We start from the raw sequence: 24782 nt of genomic DNA on the forward strand, positions 1-24782 counted from the left end.
TGAAGTTAAATGTAGGGAAAAATACACTGCCAAGGGCTGGATAACAACCAAGCTGGTACATGGCATTCGTTGAGATATGACTAATACCAATTAAAATGTAAGCTAAAAGGCTCTGCAGGGAAATCTGTAGCCATCTGTAAACATAAAATGCAGGAGTTTTTTCTACATAATTCTATAGGCAATATTGGGGAAAAAATTTTAAATTCCTAAAGTTAAATCAAAGGTTTTATTGGTTTTGCTTTTGCTCTGCTTTGCTTTTGTCTCAATAAAGAGGTATTAGTGCTAGTAACCACAAATTCAAATTTTTCAATTTGGTGTCTTTACCACTTGCTGCTACTGTTGTTCTGGCTCAGTTCTTGGATTGTCTAAGAGATGGGTATTAATCCATAGCTAAGTACTCATTTAATAAACTTGAGTAAGTAAAGATTGCAGTCGTGATAATGACATTGTATTAAAAAAAAAAAAGCAAGGAAAAGACCGGATTTCCCTCAAATCTCACACCTTGAAAGCAAGTTGTCATTACAGTCTTTCATATCACAGGGAACAAAAAAAGTTCATTTTCCACTTTACTCAATATATCTTAGTCTCTTTAATTAAAGAAAAAAAAAAAAAGAAGAACTGAAGTATTAAGTAGAGGCACCAGTGGTTAAAGGTGGAAGTGATTCATCAGGTAATAAAAATCTGACATGAAAACGATGAAGCTCATCATCCAACTCTGGCTCTGTTTCAACTCCTTCTGCATTGTATCGCATGGCTAAAAAACAAAGATTAAATTTTAGGCACTAACCAGAACTAGACTTGTCAAAATTTCTTCCTAAAGAAAATAATTTCTCACACCCTCTTTTATTAGACTATCTTAAAAAACACACATCCTCATTAAACATTAACATTTTCTTTATATTTTTCTTCCTGTGAAAAACAAATGTGCATTTAGGCTTTGGTGATACAAATCTGTTCAAATAGCTAGAAAAGAATGCTGTTATAAACACGTTAGTAAAAAAAAAAAACAAAAAAAAAAAAACGTAGAGCCATATCTCAAAGATTTTTTTTACCACTGCTTCTAAACTATAGTTTCTTTTAGCAAGCATCAAATATTCTAGAAGACTGTCATCTTTTAAAATCTAATTTTAATTATATATCCCTAAATATACAATGTATATGCTTCATGAAAATTTATATGCAAAACAAAATCCCCAATTACTAATATATACCACTAAGGCAGCTAAACCAAAGACTACTGAATACCAAAAAGTGTTAAGAAGAATGGTCTAGGGTGTCCAGGTGGCTCAGTTGGTTAAGTTTCCGACTCTTGATTTCAGCTCAGATCATGATCTCAAGGTCCTGAGATGGAGCCCCATGGTGGGAAGTCGACTTGAGATTCTCTCCTTCTGCCTCTGTCTCTGCCCCTTCCCACACTCATGTGCTCTCTTTCTCTCTAAAACAAATAAATCTTTTAAAAAAAATTTTTTAAAGGAAGAATGGTATAAATTAAACACAGGACCAATACTTTTTAAAAAAATTTTTTTGGGGGGACCAATACTTTCTACAGAGCTGTAAAGAATACTATTAGCAACTCTGTAAGAAACAGTATTCGCTCATAAATGCCCAATACTCGTAAGAACTGGAATTCCTTAAGTCCATAGATAATCTTGAGCTAACAATTCTTTTTTTAAAAAAAATTGTTTTAAAGGTTTTTATTTATTCATTAGAGAGAGAGAGCACAAGCAGAGGTAGGGACAGAGTGAGTGGGAGAAGCAGACTCCCTGATGCACAGAGAACTCTAGTGACTCTGGGCTTGATCCCAGGACTCAGAGAGCATGACCAGAGCCCAAGGCAGATGCTTAGCCATCTGAGCCACCCAGGTGCTCCCAATTCTTTTTTTAATAATATAATTTATAATAATTTGCTGGAAACTGTGAGACGTGTCTATAGCAATATTTACCTATTATTACTCATGCCAAAAGATCATTTTAAGAAACATCTCTAAATTCTCCACTTATATATTTTTTTAAAGATTTTATTTATTCATGAGAGACACAGAGAGAGGCAGAGACACAGGCAGAGGGAGAATCAGGCTCCACGCAGGGAGCCCTACGTGGGACTCCATCCCGGGTCTCCAGGATCACGCCCTGGACAGAAGGTGGCGCCAAACCGCTGAGCCATCTCGAATGCCCTCCACTTATATTTCTAGCTGAATATATTTAACATATAACATCACGTAAACGTGTGATGTACAACACGTTATTTTGATACATTTATATATTCTCATATGATCATAATGTATCCATATTTATCATATTGTGTAATCATAGTACAATATTGTCTCCAATCACTTTCTGATTGAGTGAAAAAAAGAGTTTATCCTGGATGAATCCCTGTCTTATCATAGTTTCTTATAGATAGAATCATCAACAAAAGGATATGCCAGACCATTTTTTAATGTTTCCTACAATTTAAACAGTAGGAATAGTAATCCTTCTCCATCTCTAAAGAAACACAGCATTACTCTATTGAGTGATTTTATGTTTTTTTAAAGTTGTATGTAAGCAGAATTTTCCCTGATTGCTACATTTAATTTTAGGATGCATGATTTAAGAAAAAAAAATCTTAGGTATTTTTGGAGTATGCAGTGATTATTTTAAAAATTTGTAAAATGAGGACTAAGAGATTTAAAAATTATTAATGTTAAGAGACACAATGTAAAATTATAAGGTGTTACAACAGATTGGGTCAATTAACAGCTCTAAACATGCCTTCCTGCACTAGAGGTAGTAAAGTTAAATATTATGACTTCCCAACCGCCCTTGTAGCTAGGGTCCCAGATATGACTGGTCCCGTCAATCAGATGCACTCACTTGAGACTTCTGCTCAAAAGCAAGTTACATGGGGAGAGAAGCAGCACAGGAGGTGTCCGCTTTTGCCAAAACAAAACACGGCAGAGGTGGTACAGTTCTAGAGCTGGCAACTGTTCACAGCTTCCTTAATCCAGTAGGCTTCTTGATTTGGCAGATAGCTTCTTGATTGTTCCCAAAGCAGCAGCTTCTTTGGCAGCGCAATCTTGTGATATAGTTCTGATGAGCTCCGCCTAGGTTCTATTTCATCTGCCTTCCCAAAGATTTTGTGAGCTATGTGCACCCCTTAATCAGTCCCCCGTCTGTTTAATAACTAAAGGAGGTTCCATTATCTACAACCAGGATTCCTGACCTATACAGAATTTGGTAGCTAGAAGTAAGGTACAGTTAGTAAAAGGATCTTAAATATGGAGTTAACTTAGTTGAGGAGGTCGGGCTTTGCGCAGTGAGACCTCATGCCAGTAAAGGTTAAGATACTAGAGGAAGTAGTGATAGAACTTCTTCAGAATGCTAGCATGTGTGGGCTGCTTCTAGCCTCTTTCAGCAAAGTCCTACAGGAGAGATGTGAGTCAGGCTAAGGTTAACAAGACTGCACACATGGAAAAGAATATAGCTTTGCTGATGGAATGGCTCTCTACAAAATAAATGGACAAAGTCCCAAATTTAGAACCCTGAAGAACTGAAAAAGTCAGCTGCTACCATATTCCAGACTGAAGACAGTTATAAATAAAGGTTCTGAAGAAGTTGCTAAAGCTTCCTCAACCTTTTTCAAGAACCTTCCCTTAAGAATTTTCTGCCAAGTAATGGGAGCCATCCTAAGGAAAGAGATCAGATCTCAGACTGTTGCCATCCCATCCAAGCCTACACTTTAAAATGGTTCCAAGTAGGTACCATTCCTTTGAGACCCAAGGGGAGAGAGAGAACACAGAAGCCAGCAAGGAAAAGATGTTCTTTGTTAAAAACTGTCCTGACAAGATCTTTGTGGTTACTCATGGTAATAATTGAAAAAGATCAGATAGATACATACTAAGTTTTTAGGGAAACTTTTTGCCAAACAAAACAAAACAAACACAAACACAAACCCGAAACCTAGCCTGTGACAGCCTCTAAGTATCTAAAACAGTCTCCAATGCCCTAAAGCCGACCATAACAGGAAGTAAAGTACTAAAGCTGTCCAGCCCCCAAGACCAGCACACTTTCCAATGCCTAGCAAACATGTCCTTGAAAAACTAGTGGGCAATAAAAACTTCCTAGAAGGCAGCAACAAGGGCCCCTGAGGACATTAGACAAGGGAGTTCCTCCCACAAAAGCGAATCAGGTTGCCCACTGTGAAAACCAAGGAATATATTTATAGACGAGCAGAGAGACCTTGCTATTTTTGCCAAGCGGTACTTTGAAGTGTTATGGATCAGTGGCTGCTATTTTCCCCTCTTCTGAAAGGTTGGTTTTATTGCAGTATCCTGTACCTATCCCACCATTATGCATTTGGTACTCATGAGGCAGACACCTTGCTGTTTTAGATAGTGGCAAGGTGTAGATGGCCAGAACATTAGGTGCCACGTCCTAACCTGACAGAGGAGACTATACAAGCATATCATGGCCTTTGAGCTATATGCAATAATGGATTGGATTTGGGGGATTTTCTTTTGCAGCAGGGCAAGTGAGTGTTTTCTATGTTTCCAACGAGTGTAACAGATATATAGGTAGCCAATAAAGCTGTCTGGGTTAAAACTAAAAGCTGCCCACTAAATATGACCCCCTTCTTTAAAGATCCTAACTTTTGGCTGGTCCCAATGCCACATGGATTTCTCAGTTTCTTTAGCTACATGGCCAATGAGATGTAAGTTCAAAGGCTGTGTGGTCCTCCAGGAAGTTGATTCAACTGGGGAAAATTCCTTTTCCTCCCCTTCCCCACTGCCTCCAAAAGCAATCTTGGACAGTGAGAATGAGGTAACTGGAGGATAAAATTCATGCACTCAGGATAACAGAGCAGAGAGGTAGGAACCTCGACACCACCTACCTTTATATAAGAGGGGGAAATTCGTATTTAGTTTGAAACACTGTAATCTTTGGTTTTTCTGTTATATGTAGCAGAACCTGACCTTAAGTAATAGAGTAGGAAGCAAAAACACGAACAAAAAAATGACCTGAAGTGGTAGCAAAAGCTATTCAGTAGAAGAATTTCTAGCAGTTAAGGTTGCTGGAAGTAGGAAGAAATTACCAGGAAACACTGGGGAGAAAAGTGTGGTCTTCTTAGGAGAAGAATTATTAACATCAAAGAGACTTTTATAGAGAGGGGATGATAAGCACCTATAAGAGACTGTCTTCATGAGGAAGTGACAACAATATAAATTTACTTTAAAAGCAATCCAGAGCTTTCTCACTTAAACAGTTAAGGAAGTAAGTTCCATTAAATTATGGCATAATTATGGCTACTTAATTAAATCATTAAAGGAGAGCAAATAAAAAGGAAGAGAGGTATGAGAGTGAGAGCAGACACTGAGTTTATATTCTTCCTGGTTCTGGTGGGCTTCAATCCTTCAATATCCATGTCCTTAAAAGATGTGTTCTCATTTACAAAATATCTTCCTTTATTCCATATATGATTTAAAATATTTATTGAGCAGGAAAAAAAGGAAGGGTGGTAAAAAGATGACACAGATGCTGATTTAACAGTTTTCTTCCAAGTTCTGGTGGTCTTCGGACTTTAAATGACTGTTTGAAAAAAAAAATATGCTCTCATTCTGAAGCTTCACACACACACACACACACACACGTAAATATAAAGCATTTTTAAAATACACTTAGCTAAACATAGATTACAATTAAAAAATCATGTTCTCTGACAATATTAACTGATTAGAAACAATTGTGAATAATGTTGAAATAATTTATTTCACCATAAATGTAGCTATCAAATTACACAGCTTTTGCAATGTGCTGATGCATAGACATCTTAGAAAGTTTTTCATTTTTCTGTAGTACCAGTGGTGCTATTTCTACAAATATATAGAAAATACCATAGGTATTAATGATTTGAAATTATATCTGTAATAAATGTAGATTTCAATTTCTTCTATTTTTTTAATTTCCTCAAACAACAACAACAACAAAAACACAAAGTTACATACGTGGCTCAAACTTCAATTTTCCACCAGGCCCTGATGGAGGAATTTCTTGTTCTAATTTTTTTTGTTCCATCTGCTGTACAACCTATAAATGGGAAAAGAACATCTTAAAAGTAAGTATTCTTTTATTTTCTCGTAACCTTTGACAAATTGCAACAAACTAAGTGAAAATTGTTTTTCTAGAATGAGATATTCAAACCCTAAAATTAGATTAATATTCAACAAAGCAGTTTTAAAAATACTTAAATTTAAAATACTATAGCTAATAGTACATTGAAATATTATATTATAAAAACACTTTGCTTTTAGCTAAGTACCTAAAATTCTTTTTAATGCCACAATCACTTTATAAAATACCACCTGATGATACTCTTGCTTCTGAGCCTCAAGTTGGTCATGCTGACGCTGTAGCTCTTCCTTTTGTTTCTGAAGTTCATCTGCCTTTTTCTTAAGTTCATTTTCTTGTAAAGAGATAAGATTTTCATATTCTTTCAGTTCTTCCTCTGTGAAGAACTGTTGCTGATCCATTGTCTAAAAGAAAAAAAAATAAGGCAAGAATAATCTTGGATACACAACAAGGTTTGATTCAGCCTTAAAATTCTACAATTTAAAAAAAAAATTCTACAATTAACAAAGTACAAGTGTATCCATAGTACTATACTTTTTCGGTAAGAAAGGGGAAATAAGAAAATACATATTTATGTATTTATTTGAACAAAAGGAAAAACTCAAGGCTACCTAAAGAACAACAAAGAGAACTGGGTAGAAAGGACAGAGAGAATGCCAGGGGGAAAGAAAATCACACTTCTCTGAATACACCTTTTTTGTGCAGGTTTGATTTTTAGAAACATGTCTGTGTTTCACATACTCAAAAAAATATCCAGAAGGATAGGAAAACTCCCCAAATTGAGTATAAACATAAGAAAATAAATTATACTTTTATTTTAAGTGAATAAAACAGAAAGGAGAAAGGAAAAAAAAGAACTAACTCAAGAAACTTTTGATTATAGTACTCAGACTATATGCTCAGGCTAAAAACAACGGTGATCTAAACAAATAATAAATTCTTATTTTGCAGTGTTTAGCAACCTGAAACATGGTACACCCTAGGATTGAGGAAATAAGTGGAATAATACTGTGGAAAATAGGAGTCAGTTTCCATCTGAAATATAGGAAGAGGGAGAAATAGAATGTTGTACTGAAATTGGAGGCATTGAACTGAAATTTAAGGAGGTATCAATGTGAACTCATTATGTTTGTTTGTTTGTTTGTTTAAGATTTTATTTATTTATTTGAGAGAGAGAGCACAGCGGGAGGGGGGACAGCAGAGGGAGAGGGAGAGGCAGACCTTCCAATGAGCAGGGAGCCCCACATGGGGCTCAATCACAAGACCCTGGGATTATGACCTGAGCCAAAGGTAGATGCCTAACCAATTAAGCCACCCAGGAGCCTTAATGAGCTCATTAAGTTTTAATATATATTGATGTCTAAATATATCAAGATGAATATGAATGTAAGTGTATCTGTGTATGTAATACATGCACACACACATATATATACATAATACAAATATAAATATATATATACTCACACTTTTTTTTTTTTTTTTTTATACTCACACTTTTAAATGTTTTTAAATTACCCAACTCTGTTATCTGACAAAGCCAGAAGCAAAGACACTCTGATAGCAAGGAACACATCCAGTGTCTAGATTCTAGTGTGATAACAATCTCCCTAAAAGGAACCAATGCTCCTCAGAAAAATGGCTGATTCCAGAGGTGGGATGGAGAAAGAACAAGATGATCCTTGAACATCTTATTATGCTAAAAAATAAGGAAGTACTCAAAGAATAGGTAACATGCCAAAAGGATACAAAAGCCAGTTTGAGGGCAGCCCAAGTGGCTCAGCAGTTTAGCGCTGCCTTCAGCCCAGGGGGTGGTCCTGGAGACCGAGAATGGAGTCCCACGTCAGGCTCCCTGCATGGAATGGAGCCTGCTTCTCCCTCTGCCTTTCTCTATGTCTCTCATGAATAAATAAATTAAATCTTTAAAAAAAAAAAAAAAGCCAGTTTGAAGAAATTCTCACTAGCCAAATCTGGGGTGATTTGAACATCAAAGTAAATAATGAAAAAAAAATGTAAATAATGATACTAAGGATTAAAGCTTACTGAATAAAATAAGAAGCCATGAACCTACACTCAAACAGAAATGGGGGAAGAGATAACTTTCCCTTGCTGTAGAAAGACAACTAATAAATGAAGAAGGAATAATGAGTAGAAAATCACCATTTGTCAACAGACATTGTAATAATTAATTCTGGCTACGATCATCAATGCATGCTAAAATTAGTAGATAATGAATCTCAAAGTATACCCTCAAAGACTCCCTTTTTTTTAAAAAAAAACAGTGGTAATGTTGGTAATGTAAATTGGTACAATTCTTTCAAAAAATACTTTCACAAAATATATCAACTGCCCTAAAAAGACTCCCTTGGTCTTGGTAGTGCTACATTGAGAATCTATCTTTTTTTTTTTTTTAATTTATTCATGAAAGACACAGAGAGAGAGAGAGGGGCAGGCACCAAACCGCTGAGCCACCCAGGTGTCCCTGAGAATCTATCCTATAAAATAACCCTAAACACATAAAAAGCTTTATATAAAAACATATTTATAGCAGCACTGTCTTTCTAAAACCAATAGTAAAAGAATGGATGTCTAGCCCTGAGAAAACAGTTAAACTACCAAAGTAATTCTTACAAATAGTATTTAGAAATATTTTTGTATTTAGAAATACCGTTGAGTGATTCTGGCAGTATGGGAGGTTAGACAAGATACTATTTAAATTACAAAAGAGAAAACAGTGAGGAAACCTAGTAGATACCATCTTAACCAAATAATCAAAATTAACATTGCCAGTTATGAGAATAACCAGCAACATATGCTTCATGATATGATGCTCTCAGCGTCACTTTGGTGGTACTCCTACCAAAAGTAGGAATCCTGAGGAAACAGCAGATTGACTCAAACTGAGGGATATTCTACAAAATAATTGGCTTGTATTCCTTTTAAATATGAATGCCATGCGACACAAAGACTCAGGAACTGTTGTAGATTAAAGGAGACTAAGAAAACATTACAACTAAATTCAGATTATGATCCTGGATTTTCTTCTGCTATAAAGGACAGTATTAGGAAAATTAACAAAAATCTCAGTAAAGTCAAGAGACTGGAAAAGAGTATTATGTGTGTAGCCATAAATAATTTTACTGTGATTATGCAAGATAAATCCTTGTTTGCAAAAAATACACACTCAAGTGTTTAAGGTTAAAGCAGCATCAGGTGCAACTTACTCCCCCAAAAATTATGTATGTTATATATAATATACACACATACAGATGAAAAACAGAGAGAAAATAACTACAATAAAATGGGAAATCTGGGGGAAGGGTATTCAGGAATTCCTTGAATATTCTTATAACTTTTTTGTAAATCTAAAGTTATGTTAAAATGAAAAATAGTGTAGGGACGCCTGAGTGGCTCAGCGGTTGAGCGCCTGCCTTTGGCTCAGGGCATGATCCCTGAATTCCAGGTTCAAGTCTGACATCGGGCTCCCAGCATGGAGCCTGCTTCTCACTCAGCCCGTGTCTTTGCCTCTCTCTCTGTGTCTCTCATAAATAAATAAAATCTTTTTAAAAATGAAAAATAGTACATAATTGTCTACTGATCTAGTTCACCAGAAGCAATAATGGGAATGCATGTTCAAATACCTTAGCATTCTTCTTCTTCACCAAAGCCCAAAAATATTACAAATATTAGAAAAAAAATGACAAAAAAAGCTGACCTCTTTAACCTCAAACTAAGGTGATACACTGTCGTCCTGGGACTGTGCTCATTTTAGCACCAAAAACTTCCACATCCCATGAAACTCCTAGTCTTGGCTACACTGGGACAGTCAGCTACCCTATCTCAAACTATTTTTTGGACAATTAAAAATCTAATTGAAAAAAAGAGAAAAAAATCTAATTGAAATGGTCATCTTTTATATTTTGTATAGAAAATGACTTTTTTTTTTTTTTCACTCTCTTCTGGCTGCTACCTCTCAACTATTCTTTTAAAAATGTGTATGTGGTACTGGGTCACAAATCAGGTCTTAACCGATACCAAAAGATTGGGATTGTCCCCTGCATATTTTCAGACCATAATGCCTTGAAATTAGAACTAAATCACAAGAAGTTTGGAAGGATTTCAAACACGTGGAGGTTAAGGACTATCCTGCTAAAAGACGAAAGGGTCAACCAGGAAATTAGAGAAGAATTAAAAAGATTCACGGAAACTAATGAGAATGAAGATACAACCGTTCAAAATCTTTGGGATACAGCAAAAGCAGTCCTGAGGGGGAAATACATCGCAACACAAGCATCCATCCAAAAACTGGAAAGAACTCAAATACAAAAGCTAACCTTGCACCTAAAGGAGCTGGAGAAAAAATAGCAAATAGATCCTACACCCAGCAGAAGAAGAGAGTTAATAAAGATTCGAGCAGAACTCAATGAAATAGAGACCAGAAGAACTGTGGAACAGATTAATAAAACCAGGAGTTGGTTCTTTGAAAGAATTAATAAGATAGGTAAACCATTAGCCAGCCTCATTAAAAAGAAGAGAGAAAAGACTCAAATTAATAAAATCATGAATGAGAAAGGAGAGATCACCACCAACACCAAGGAAATACAAACAATTTTAAAAACATATTATAAAAAAATAAATAAATAAAAAATAAAAATAAAAACATATTTATGTTATGTTATTGGTTATATGCCAATAAATTAGGCAATCTAGAAGAGATGGACACAATCCTGGAAAACCACAAACTACCAAAACTGGAACAGGAAGAAATAGAAAACCTGAACAGGCCAATAAACAGGGATGAAATTGAAGCAGTCATCAAAAACCTCCCAAGACACAAAAGTCCAGGGCCAGATGGCTTCCCTGGGGAATTCTATCAAACGCTTAAAGAAGAAACCGTACCTATTCCACTAAAGCTGTTCGGAAAAATAGAAAGAGATGGAATACTTCCAAATTCGTTCTATGAGGCCAACATCACCTTAATTACAAAACCAGACAAAGACCCCACCAAAAAGGAAAATTATAGACCAATATCCCTGCTGAACATGGATGCAAAAATTCTCAACAAGATACTAGCCAATAGGATCCAACAATACAGAGCAGCCCCAGTGGCGCAGTGGTTTAGCGCTGCCTGCGGCCCAGGGCGTGATCCCGGGGACCACCGGATCGAGTCCCACGTCAGGCTCCCTGCATGGTGCCTGCTTCTCCCTCTGCCTGTGTCTCTGCCTCTCTCTCTCTGTCTGTCTCTATGAATAAATAAATTAAAATCTTTAAAAAAAAAAGAAAAAAAGGATCCAACAATACATTAAGAAGATTATTCACAAAAAAAAAAAAAAAAAAGAAGAAGAAGATTATTCACATGATCAAGTGGGATTTATCCCCGGGATGCAAGGCTGGTTCAACACTCGTAAAGCAATCAATGTGATTGATCATATCAGCAAGAGAAAAAACAAGAACCATATGATCCTCCCAATAGATGCAGAGAAAGCATTTGAGAAAATACAGCATCCATTCCTGATCAAAACTCTTCAGAGTGTAGGGATAGAGGGAACATTCCTCAGCATCTTAAAAGCCATCTACAAAAAGCCCACAGCAAGTATCATTCTCAATGGGGAAACACTGGGAGCTTTCCCCTAAGATCAGGAACATGACAGAGATGTCCACTCTCACCACTGCTATTCAACATAGTCCTAGAAGTCCTAGCCTCAGCAATCAGGCAACTAAAAGAAATAAAAGGCATTCAAATTGGCAAAGAAGAAGTCAAACTCTCCCTCTTCATAGATGACATGACACTCTACATAGAAAACCCAAAAGACTCCCCCAAAATTACTAGAACTCATACAGCAATTTGGCAGTGTGGCAGGATACAAAATCAATGCCCAGAAGTCAGTGGCATTTCTATACACTAACAATGAGACTGAAGAAAGAGAAATTAAGGAGTCAATCCCATTTATAATTGCACCCCAAAGCATAAGATACCTAGGAATAAACCTAACCAAAGAGGTAAAGGATCTATACCCTAAAAACTATAGAACTTCTGAAAGGAATTGAGGAAGACACAAAGAGATGGAAAAATATTCCATGCTCATGGATTGGAAGAATTAATATTGTGAAAATGTCAATGCTACCCAGGGCAATTTACACATTTAATGCAATCCCTATCAAAATACCATGGACTTTCTTCAGAGAGTTGAAACAAATTAAGATTTGTGTGGAATCAGAAAAGACCCCAAATAGCCAGGGGAATATTAAAAAAGAAAACCATAGCTGGGGGCATCACAATGCCAGATTTCAGGTTGTACTACAAAGCTGTGGTCATCAAGACAGTGTGGTACTGGCACAAAAACAGACACATAGATCAATGGAACAGAATAGAGAATCCAGAAGTGGACCCTCAACTTCATGGTCAACTAATATTCGACAAAAGAGGAAAGACTATCCACTGGAAAAAAGACAGTCTCTTCAATAAATGGTGCTGGGAAAATTGGACAGCCATGTGCAGAAGAATGAAACTAGACCATTCTCTTACACCAGACACAAAGATAAACTCAAAATGGATGAAAGATCTAAATGTGATTCCATCAAAATCCGAGAGGAGAACACACGCAACACCCTTTTTGAACTTGGACACAGTAACTTCTTGCAAGATACATCCATGAAGGCAAGAGAAACAAAAGCAAAAATGAACTATTGGGACTTCATCAAGATAAGAAGCTTTTGCACAGCAAAGGATACAGTCAACAAAACTAAAAGACAACCTACAGATGGGAGAAGATATTTGCAAATGATGTATCAGATAAAGGACTAGTTTCCAAGATCTATAAAGAACTTATTAAACTCAACACAAAGAAACAAACAATCCAATCATGAAATAGGCAAAAGACATGAACAGAAATCTCACAAAGGAAGACATAGACATGGCCAACAAGCACGTGACAACATGCTCTGCATCACTGGCCATCCGGGAAATATAAATCAAAACCACAATGAGATACCACCTCACACCAGTGAGAACAGGGAAAATTAACAAGGCAGGAAACAACCAGTGATGGAGAGGATGTGGAGAAAGGGGAACCCTCTTGCACTGTTGCTGGGAATGTGAACTGGTGCAGCTACTCTGGAAAACTGTGTGGAGGTTCCTCAAAGATTTAAAAATAGATCTTCCCTATGACCCAGCAATTGCACTGCTGGGGATTTACCCCAAAGATACAGATGCAGTGAAACGCCGGGACACCTGCACCCCGATGTTTCTAGCAGCAATGTCCACAATAGGCAAACTGTGGAAGAAACTTCGGTGTCCATCGAAAGATGAATGGATAAAGAAGATGTGGTTTATGTATGTAATGGAATATTACTCCGCCATTAGAAATGACAAATACCCACCATTTGCTTCGACATGGATGGAACTGGAGGGTATTATGCTGAGTGAAATAAGTAAATCGGAGAAGGACAAACATTATATGGTCTAATTCATTTGGGGAATATAAAAAAATAGTGAAAGGGAATAAAGGGGAAAGGAGAAAAAATGAGTGGGAAATATCAGAAAGGGAGACAGAACATGAGAGACTCCTAACTCTGGGAAACGAACAAGGGATGATAGACAAGGAGATGGGCAGGGGATGGGGTGACTGGGTGACGGGCACTGAGGGGGGCACTTGATGGGATGAGCACTGGGTGTTATGCTATATGTTGGCAAATTGAACTCCAATAAAAAATAAATAAATATAAAAAATAAATTTTAAAATTAAAAAATAAAATTTAAATGTATATGTGGGACGCTTGGTGGCTCAGTGGTTGAGCATCTGCCTTCAACTCTAGGTGTGATCCTGGGATTGAATCCCACATCAGGCTCCCTGTAGGGAGCCTGCTTCTCCCTCTATGTCTCTGCCTCTTTCTCTGTGTCTCTTGTGAATAAAGTCTTTAAAAAAATAAAAAATAAAAAAATAAAAATGTAGATCTACAGTAAACTATGGAATGAACTGGTATGCCTTTCTGGAGCAATTTGACAAGACATATTTAGAAACTAAAAATAGGGATCCCTGGGTGGCGCAGCGGTTTGGCGCCTGCCTTTGGCCCAGGGCGCGATCCTGGAGACCCGAGATCGAATCCCACGTCAGGCTCCCGGTGCATGGAGCCTGCTTCTCCCTCTGCCTGTGTCTCTGCCTCTCTCTCTCTCTCTCTCTCTGTGACTATCATAAATAAATAAAAATGAAAAAAAAATTAAAAAAAAAAAAAAGAAACTAAAAATATTCATAAACCTTTAGAATAGTTCTTTTTTTAAAAAATTTATTTATTTATTTATTTATTTATGATAGTCACAGAGAGAGAGAGGCAGAGACACAGGCAGAGGGAGAAGCAGGCTCCATGCACCGGGAGCCCGATATGGGATTCGATCCCGGGTCTCCAGGATCGCGCCCTGGGCCAAAGGCAGGCGCCAAACCGCTGCACCACCCAGGGATCTATTCTAGGAATTAATCCCAGGAGAGTTACTATCAATGCCCAAAAATGTATGAACAAGTAGAGAGTCATCGTAGTGTTAATTACTACAGTAAAAAAATTAGATTGGGGCAGCCCGGGTGGCTCAGCGGTTGAGTGACTGCCTTTGACCCAGGGCCTGATCCTGGAGACCCGGGATTGAGTCCCACATCGGGCTCTCTGCATGGGGCCTGTTTCTCCCTCTGCCTGTGTCTCTGTCTCTGTGTCTCTCATGAATAAATAAATAAAATCTTTAAAAAAAAATTAGATTGACCCAAATGTCTACATGTGTTCAAATGATTATACAAATTACACTACAATCACATAACTGCATGCTAAGGAGACATTTCTAAACTCTGTTTTTTGAAGAATGGCATCATGAACTATCGTTAACACTTAAAAACACAGAATTTCCCAAACATATAAAGACACTTATATAGTATGAAACCATTTTAATAATATATATATAGGATGGGGCACCTTGGTGGCTCAGTTGGTTAAGCATCTGACTTTGGGTCAGGTCTTGGTCTTAGGGTCCTGGGATTAAGCCCTGCACATAGGGCTGGACTCCACATTCATCATGGAGTCTGGTTGGCTTTCTCCCTTTCCCTCTGCCTCTCCCACCACTCATGCTCTCTTGCTCTCTCTATCTCTCTCAAATAAATAAAATCTTTAAAAGGATGGATAGATAGATAGGTAGATAGATAGGAGTTTATATGTATATGTAAATTAAAAATGGGATGGGGTGCTTGGGTAGCTCAGTGGGTTAGGCATCTGACTCTTGATTTTGGCTCAGGTCATGACTCAAGGTGGTGAGAAACAGCCCTGCTCAGGCTCCTCTCTGGACATGGAGCCTGCTTAAGATTCTCACTCTACTTCTGCTCCTTCTCCTCATTCTCTCTCTCTCTCTAAAATAAAATAAAATAAAATAAAATAAAATAAATAAAATAAAATAAAATAAAATAAAATAAAATAAAATATAAAATAAATTAATTAAAATAAAATAATATAAATTAAAATAAAATAAGATAAAATAAAATAAATTAAAATAAAATAAATTAAAATGACAAAATAAAATAAATTAAAATAAGATAAATTAAAATAAAATAAAATAAAAATAACAATGGGACATACACACTACACACTGTATGCTATATATGCATATACTAAAGATACAAACTATTTCCAAATTAGTATAACATAATATATAAATTAAGTTTCTACCTCTGGATGGTAGAATTATAGGTAACTTCTAATTTATTCCTTCAATGTATCTATATTTCTAATTTTCAAGAATGTATGTTATATTACACTTAGAAAAAGTAAAATTTTAAAAAGACTTCTAATTATATGTAATGTGATTACAAATAAGATGTCAGTTCCCACAAGCTTTCCAAAAATCAGGTTCATTATTTTATTGTGACATTTTTTTTGAAAAGCCAAGACAGTAAGGCTCTACATGCAAGCATAATGGGAAATGAAAGTTAAAAGTAGAATGAACTAATGTAGAATTTTTTGAACCATACATCCCATTTCAAGTAGGTATTACCTCCCAGCTATCCGGCTCCAAGAATTCCTTTTTTTCTGTAGCTTTCAAAAACTCATCTAGAGTCACTAATCGGTCTTTGTTAGCATCAACCTGATTTAAAAAAAAAAATGTATATGTAAGATAAAGTAACTCTCATATTACTAGAAATTCTCTTCTAATAGATGCTACTACACAAATAAACAGCAATTAAGGCTAGTAACATCCACAGAAATGGAGAGGAAGAAAATCGAACACTCAACATTATATTAGAATCAGAAAATAGATATTGCTATCTTCCGTATTATTCAGATTTGAAAATATAGGGAAATATCTATACACCTGATACTGAAAGATTACCAAGCTTGAGTCTGCTGATCTGATTGGATAAACTATTACAATCTTCTTCTCTCAACCACATCATGTATAATCCCAAGAAAAATAACCTTTGCAGAAAGAGGACTGTTTTAGCCAAGAATAGAGGAGTTTACATTAAAATGCTCCCAATATTTTTTTCTTAAAAACTAACTAAATCAAAATTAAAGCTCACAATCACTCCCAATCCTCCTCAATGGCTCTTACAGCCATTGTTACAAAAGTGAACTCCAAAATGGTAAAAGAAATTCATTTGACACTTGGATGCAAGCAGTCAACAGAAATCCCAATTCATCACCAGTAGCTCAAATATCAGGTAAAAAATCACTGATGCAAAACAGTGGGCTTTAGTTACCAGCTTCTGATGTCTATGACCAAAGTTCCCAGCTTAATAATATGAATGAGAAATAAATAAGTTGTTATAAACCATTATGGTACTGGATTTTTTGGATTTTCTTAATAAAAATACAGCCTTTTAAAATATCGAATATGGGCTCCCTGGGTGGCACAGCGGTTTGGCGCCTGCCTTTGGCCCAGGACGCGATCCTGGAGACCCGGGATTGAGTCCCACGTCAGGCATGGAGCCTGCTTCTCCCTCTGCCTGTGTCTCTGCTTCTCTCTCTCTCTCTGTGACTATCATCAATAAATAAAAATTTTAAAAAATAAAAATAAAAATAAAATAAAATAAAATAAAATATCGAATATTAGACTACATTATTTTTTACTTCTAAAAGACATGAAACAGTATCTTAATCTCTTAAATAAAAACCTTTTAAATTTTAAAATGTTTTAAGGTAGTTACAAAATAATTTTATTTATACTAAGGGAGTCTACTGGATATTCTGGATCAAAAATGCAAAATTCAATTAAATAACTATTCTTTATATTTATTTTCCACTTTCTGATAAGATTTATTGCAAGACTTAAATAATCCATTGAAATAACATATAATCTTAAAGTTTTAAAACATACCTCATTCATTACATGTTCCCTCATTCTAAGCCGTTCTTCCTCCATTTCTACCATATCATCCTCCTCATTTTTGGGGTCATATACTTTTTCCAACTAAAGGGAAAAGTTTAAAACAAACATAAAAGAAAGGAAAATAATAGAAGGAGAAAAGCAAAAACGCTGAACACTGAATGAAGTTATTTACCTCTTTAGTAAACAGGGCTTCTAATTCCTGTTCATCCAGGAAGCCATCATTATTGACATCTGAAGTTAAAGGTCACAAATACAAAAATTGATTTTAATGCCTTTGAAAATCAATTATTAAAAAACAACTCTTTACAACTGGCTTGCAGAAGTGGTACTAACATGAAGCATCCATATGGTACAGAAAAATGTTTCCTCCTTTATGAAGCCTCAGATCAGTCCAACTCAACACAATTTACTACTTATTTATAATGCATACTAGTTTTTCTAGAAAAATATATCTTAACCAGTTTTTCAAAATATAAAGTGAAACAGTATGCTATAGGAATAAAAGCAAATTTCAATGTTATAGCACAAGAGTTAGATATAACCTAGCTAGTCACAAAAATACCTTCAGTTTACAGAGAAGCTTACAATAAATCATAATGACTAAACAGTAAAATTGGGTAAAAGACACAGCCACTGACTTAAAGTATTTTATGCTGCAGATTAACAATAAAAACTATTATATTACTCTAGAGAAAAATGCCAAACATTTACTATCAATAGGACTCAATAGCACACCTTGGCATAAATCAGTTAAGAATAAGACAACTATAATCTTTCAAACAGCAGACATAAATATTTGTATCAAATCTATTACCATGTAATTTGAAAAATGTCTTGGGGTCAAAGTCATTAGGATCCAATCCATCAGTCTCTTCCCATACCTCTTTTAGTTGATCTTTGCTTCCCTGTGAATCAATTTTTAAAAAATGCTCAAAACAAAATGTAATCTATGTATATAGACTGAAAATAAAATACAAATTTGAGAAACTTTGTAGAATTAAGAATCTAAAGTACTAATAGCTTATGATAAAATTCTGATACAAAGAAGTATCTTCATCTAATTATGTTTCTTAAAGTCATAATTCTTACTGGATGATTAACTTTGGGATGATTTTCATGCTTTTTCCTCATTTCTTCAAATCTAGATTCTTCTTCTTTTCTCTTTTCTTCATTCAGTGTTTTTAAATACTCTCTCCTTTCATGTTCCTTCATCATTTCATATTTTTTAAATTCTTCATGCCGAGTCTTATCATAGTGTTCCAGATCACTTGTGGCCTATAATGTAATATTTAAACTAAATAACAGGAAATATTTGAAAATATAAATAAGGGCTTTCTTGCATACAGCATACTCTAACAGAAGGTAGTACAGGAGGTCCAGAAAGTAGGCATTAAAATAAATTCATAGTTCAGAGCAAGCCTCAACTTTAGAAAGTTCCTCATAAGTAATATATAAATTGATTTTTAAAAGAAGGAAGGGACTGTATCAAATCTGTACAGTACAGAAAACTAGAATGGTTTCTAACGACTTCACTAAACTCCTGGCCAGGCTACAACATCTGGTTGGGTAACTCCATGTAGTACAACATGAGAGGCCTATAAACTCTTATCTAAAATCCCAGAGCCCAGATATGTTCCAGAATGTTCTAGATTGTAGAAAGAGAATATAGCAAATATGCTATATTGTATGATATCCTTGCAGAGTTTATAATCAGATTAGTGCTTCCTCAGCAAAGTCTATGAATATTCACATTATGTAAGCCAAATAAAAACTATGAATAGTCTTACTATAACTGAAGCCAGGTTTCAGCTTTTATAGTGCTTTGGATTTTGGAATTGTGGACAAGGGGTGACAGATTTTTATGTCCATATTATTATCTGTAATAATAAGAATTAACCTATCTCTCTTTAAAAATATTCTTGAGAGTATCTAAAAGTTATATTACCACTTCACTGAATTTACTTCTCAAATGACAAAATCTCAAAGGCACAACAATGACAACACTTTTTGGAATTATTCTCACCGCTTTGATGAGCATATCTAAATCTGTAGATTCAAACTTGTCAGGATTCAGGTGGTTTAGGTGATCAAATTGTTTTAGAAGAGCATGGTGGTCTATGCCTGTATCTGAAAGAAAATGAGTAAACTGTAAATGATAAAGTATTAAAAGCTAGAAACATTAATATAAGTGATACATAAGAACAATTATGTATTCATCTTTATTCCTATAGGATTTTATAAGAATATTCAAAATTTTAGACTAAGCATTCATATTTTCTTTTCATATTGTTATTCTAGGCAAAAGTAATGTCCTTGAATGTAGAAAGGAATACAATATAATATGTACACATTAATATTATCTCTAAAAAGGCTAGTTGATTATCAATATAAATAAAAGTAAAAACTTTATTATTGTAAAACTACCGTATTTCCTACTTTTAATTAGATAAACTAATATATTGCCCTCATCAAAGATCTACATAGAGGGTTGCCTGAATGACTTAGTCAGTTAAGCAGCTGACTCTTGGTTTAGGCCCAGCTCATGATTTCATGGGTGGTGGGATTGAACCCCACATGGAGCAGTTCAGGGTCTACACTCAGTGGGGAGTCTGCTTGAGATTCTCTCATTATGCCACTCTCCCCACCTGTGGGCTCTCTTGTGCTTTCTCTCTCTTAAACAAACAAACAAACAAACGTTTTTAGGAAAAAAAAAAAAAAAAAAAAAACCTGGGCAGCTCAGTCTGTTCCCAAGGTCCTGGGATGGAGCCTCACATCGGGTTCCCTGCTCAGCAAGGAGTCTGCTTCTCCCTTTGCCCCTCTGCCCCTCTCCCCCACTCATGCGCAAGCACTCTATCTCAAATAAATAAATAAAATCTTTTTAAAAAAGACCTAAGTAGAATTTTTTTTAATATTTTATTTTTAAGCAAGTGCTACACCCAACATGGGACTTAAACTCACAACCCCGAGATCAAGAGTCCCATGCTCTTCCACCTGAGCCAGCCAGGTGCCCCCTAAATAGAATTTCTAAAAAGAATTGCTCTAACATTTATGTGAAGGAATTTTTTGTATGTTGCTCCAATGAATCCTTTATGGAACAATAAAATTCTAATTCAGGTAAATTCACTTGGATTAGGACTTATTTTTAAATAAATATCAATTGTTTATCTTTGTGAATAATTGTTTTAAAACAAGCTACAGGGACAGCCCAGGTGGCTCAGGGGTTTAGCACTGCCTGCAGCCCAGGGCCTGATTCTGGAGACCCAGGATCGAGTCCCACATCAGGCTCCCTGCATGGAGCCTGCTTCTCCCTCTGCCTGTGTCTCTGCTTCTTTCTCTCTCTCTGTGTCTCTCATGAATAAATATATAAATAAATAAATCTAGAAAAAAAATAATAAAACTTAAAAAACTTACTATCATTAAAAAAAAAGAAACAGTTTGGGGCACCTGGTTAGCTCAGTTGGTTAAGCCTCTGACTCTTTTTTTTTTTTTTTAATTTGCCTTTTATTTTTTTTATTTATGATAGTCATCAGAGAGAGAGAGGCAGAGGGAGAAGTAGGCTCCTTGCACCAGGAGCCCGACGTGGGATTCGATGCCGGGTCTCCAGGATCCCGCCCCGCGCCAAAGGCAGGCGCTAAACCAGTGCGCCACCCAGGGATCCCAAGCCTCTAACTCTTGATCTGAGCTCAGGTCTTGATCTCAGGGTTGTGAGTTCAAGCCCCACTTTGGGCTCCATGCTGAGCATGGAGCCTACTTAAAAAAAAAAAAAAAAAAAAAGCTGCAGTATATTGTAGTTAAATGGATAAAGTGAGTCTGGACTATTTCAGTTTGATTATAGAGTTGAGTAAAATAGGTACGTGTGTTGATTTGTTAAAAGAGTTCTCATTTAGGAAAAGGTAATGTACAAATAATGGAATCATGGAAGGCAAGAAAGAAATCTCTGGAAATAGGTAAGAATTAGCATTATCTGTGTGAATTTATTTCTAAAATATGAACATGGGCAGCCCCGGTGGCTCAGCGGTTTAGCGCCGCCTGCAGCCCGGGGCGTGATCCTGGAGACCCTGGATCGAGTCCCATGTCAGGCTCTCTGCATGGAGCCTGCTTCTCTCTGCCTGTGTCTCTGTGTCTCTATGAATAAATAAAGTCTTTAAATATATATATATAAAATAAAATATGAACATGTACATATATAGGTACATGCATGTATGTGTACATGCACATACATTTATACATATAAAAATGTATGTATATGTATATATGTTGATATATATAGACATGCATAAATCTCCTATCTCTGTCCAATGAAAAGGCCAATAAGATAATATACTCAAAGAGCCCCTGGGTGGCTTAGTTGGTTAAGCATCTGCCTTTGGTTCAGATCATGATCTCAGGGTGCTGGGATTGAGCCCTGTGTTGGGCTCCCTGCTTAGTAGGGATCTGCTTCTCCCTCTCCCGCTGCCTCTGCCCCTCCCCCATGCTCTCCTTTCTCTTTCTCTCTCTCAAATGAATAATAAATAAAATCTCAAAAAAAAAAAAAAAGAAAATATATTCCAGAAGTAATGAGCACACCTAGTGCCAGTCTTTGGTCTGTAATATCATTTCCCACTAAAAAGAACCAGGAATCCTTAGAGAAATAGCTCACTCCAGGGCTGGTGCAGGATAGGTACAAAATGAACCTGGAATATTTTGTATACTATTAAGTAAGAAACTGCTAAATTTAGCTAAATTAAGATTTTGCTGAATTCTTTGTATGGCACTGTACAAATTCTACTTATGAAGAAAAGATTTGTTATAAGACCCAGGTCTAAAGGATATGACAATGAAATACATGAAAAGATACTTAACCTCACTCAAAATAAGAGAAATGCATATTAAAACTATACTATTAAAAAAAAAACTATACTATTATGCTATCTAACAGAATGGTAAAAGTCTTAAAGTTTGAAGATACATACTATTAGCAGAATGTGAGAAATTATTGCTGGTAAGAGTATATATTGATACACCTGTGGAGGTGGTAATATCTATCAAAATTACAAACACATATATACAGTTTCTCTGTGGGGAATTTATCCTACAGATAATTTTACATGGATAGATAGTGACGTATATACAAGAGTGCTTGCTAGAAATAACCCAAATACCCATCACCAGAGGCCTAATTAAATAAATTATGGCATATCCATATAATGGAAATCTATGCAGCTATATAAGAAAAATTTTTTTAGTGAAGACAGTCTCTATGCACTAATACAGAAAGATCTTCAAGTATGTTGTTAAAAGAAAAATACAAAGCACAGAATGTGTATTACATGCTACCTTTTGCATAAAAAGATGAAAAATAAGGACTTTTATTTGTATTTGCTTCTGCAAGAATGAAGAAATAGAAGAATCATGTTTGGGGCAGTGGGAACTGATAAGGTACAAAAATATCAGTGCACTTTTGCTATATGCCTTCTATAGTTTCTGGTTTTCAACCATGTGAATATATTACTTACTTTAAAAATTACACCAAAAAATAAAAACAATCCTTTAAGCCTTTCTTCAAATTATCAGAAATTTCAATTCATAAATTCTGACATGAGAAACTATTCCTAAGTTTTCTAAGCATCAGTTTTCTTTAGATAATGAAATTCAGCCCCTATTTGGAATAAAGAAAATATTGGCAAGATTGAAAAGTTGGAGGTTATCTGAGAGGAAAGTAATTTCAAAATACCTTAGTCCCAGACTTAAGGATGAAACTACCTTCTATGTCTGACCATCTGAAGAAGTAGAGTATGTGCTCAGTTTACCTCTCATTGATATCCTTCTTCTCAGGATAATGAGTATTTGGTTGTTTTCTATGTCTACATAAGCATTTCTCCAATATGATCCACTGACCAGAGGCACATGTTTATTTTTTTTAATTTTTTTAAAGACTTTATTTTATTTATTCATAGAGACACACATAGAGAGAGAGAGGGAGGCAGAGACACAGGCAGAGGGAGAAACAGGCACCATGCAGAGAGCCTGACATGGGACTTGATCCAGGGTCTCCAGGATAACTAGCTCCTCAGGTGATTCATATGCAATCTAAAGTTTAAGAACCACTATTCGCCAGAGTAAACATTCAGATGTTTATTAATGCCAGTGTCTTGGTCCTGTCACCAAGACACAGGAGCCAGCTTGAAGGGTATCCCACTTGTCAAAACTAGCTTCTTGATTTTGTTTCATAATTAGAAAGGCCATTCTGAGATAATAAAACAAACCTATGTTGCCATCTAGTGCTTTTATGATATTATTTTCTATACTGATACCTATGTTTCATTTGTCCTTATTCTGATGTAAATGAGTTAGAGCTCTAACTATACTTTTTTCCAAATGGCTACCCAATTGGACTAACATTATCCTTTTTAAAAACCTTTATCCCAGTAATAATGAGATACCACCTCTAATTCAAACTAAACTCTAAATGCATTTACTTTTACTTCTGGTATTTCTATTCAGTTCCACTGGTCTCTCTACTTATATGTCAAAACTATACAGTTCTAATGACTGAGGCTTAGTGACGTATTTTAATAACTAACATAGCTACCTAGTCCTTCATTGTTCATTTTTGAGGCATATAGTTTTTCCTGCTTGTTTCCTTTTTCATGTGAACTTTAAAATTAGCTCGGCTAGCACCAGGGAAAAAAAGTACATATTTTTATTTGGATCATGTTAAATTCATAAATTGACCTAGAGAAAATTGACACACTTATAATGTTGAGTCTCTGTATCAAAAAGATGTTATGTCTTCTCATTTTTTTCAGGTCTACTTTTGCATCCTTCAGGCATATTTTAAAGCTTTTGGTCTATAAGTCTTAACATTTCTTAACAGGGTTATTCTGGGTATTTTATCTTTGTTGGCATTTGTAAACAGTCTTTTCTTCCATTATATCTTGTAACTGGCTGTTATTTGCATATGAGAAATACTGATTTCCGTATATTAAGTTCACCTTGCTGAATTTTCCTGTTGTGTATGCTAAGTGTTTTAGTCAATTATTTTGAGTTTTCCAAGTTTATAATCCTATCACCTGCAAACAGAAATGGTTTTATCAACTCCTTTACATTACTTTACCTCCAATTTTTTTTCATTTATGTAATTGTTTTGGCTAGTGCCTGCAATGCAATGCTAATTAGTAGTGGTGATAGTAGGCATCATTGTCTTATTTCTTATTTTAGTTAGAATACATACTTTTATTTCCCCACTAAGTATGATGTGGCTGAGTTAGACATACCTGATCATGTTACAGAAGTATCTATTGATTACTATCTTATTACTTTTTTAAAATTAAGAGAGGGTG

The 24782-nt window shown here is 35.6% G+C and overlaps 1 protein-coding gene across 5 annotated transcripts in view; it reads right to left on the reverse strand.

Moving 5' to 3' along the window:
• Positions 1-5453: 5453 nt before the first annotated feature.
• NUCB2 (nucleobindin 2) overlaps positions 5454-24782 on the reverse strand; it is a 49243-nt gene continuing 29914 nt past the window's right edge. The window contains exons 6-14 of one of the 5 annotated variants that reach the window (XM_077866323.1): positions 19484-19587; positions 18550-18735; positions 18275-18365; positions 17633-17691; positions 17449-17541; positions 16126-16215; positions 6341-6511; positions 5984-6065; positions 5454-5567 (exon numbers count right to left, since the gene is read on the reverse strand). In XM_077866323.1, coding sequence (XP_077722449.1) covers positions 5560-5567; positions 5984-6065; positions 6341-6511; positions 16126-16215; positions 17449-17541; positions 17633-17691; positions 18275-18365; positions 18550-18735; positions 19484-19587 — 884 coding nt within the window. In that variant the 3' untranslated portion in view covers positions 5454-5559. Of the gene's footprint in view, positions 5603-5975; positions 6066-6340; positions 6512-16125; positions 16216-17448; positions 17542-17632; positions 17692-18274; positions 18366-18549; positions 18736-19483; positions 19588-24782 lie in introns of those variants that run through there. The other 4 variants (XM_077866321.1, XM_077866325.1, XM_077866324.1 and 1 more) reach the window with 4 other exon arrangements.

This window comes from Canis aureus, chromosome 23, assembly GCF_053574225.1.
Source record: "Canis aureus isolate CA01 chromosome 23, VMU_Caureus_v.1.0, whole genome shotgun sequence".
Classification (NCBI taxonomy): domain Eukaryota; kingdom Metazoa; phylum Chordata; class Mammalia; order Carnivora; family Canidae; genus Canis; species Canis aureus.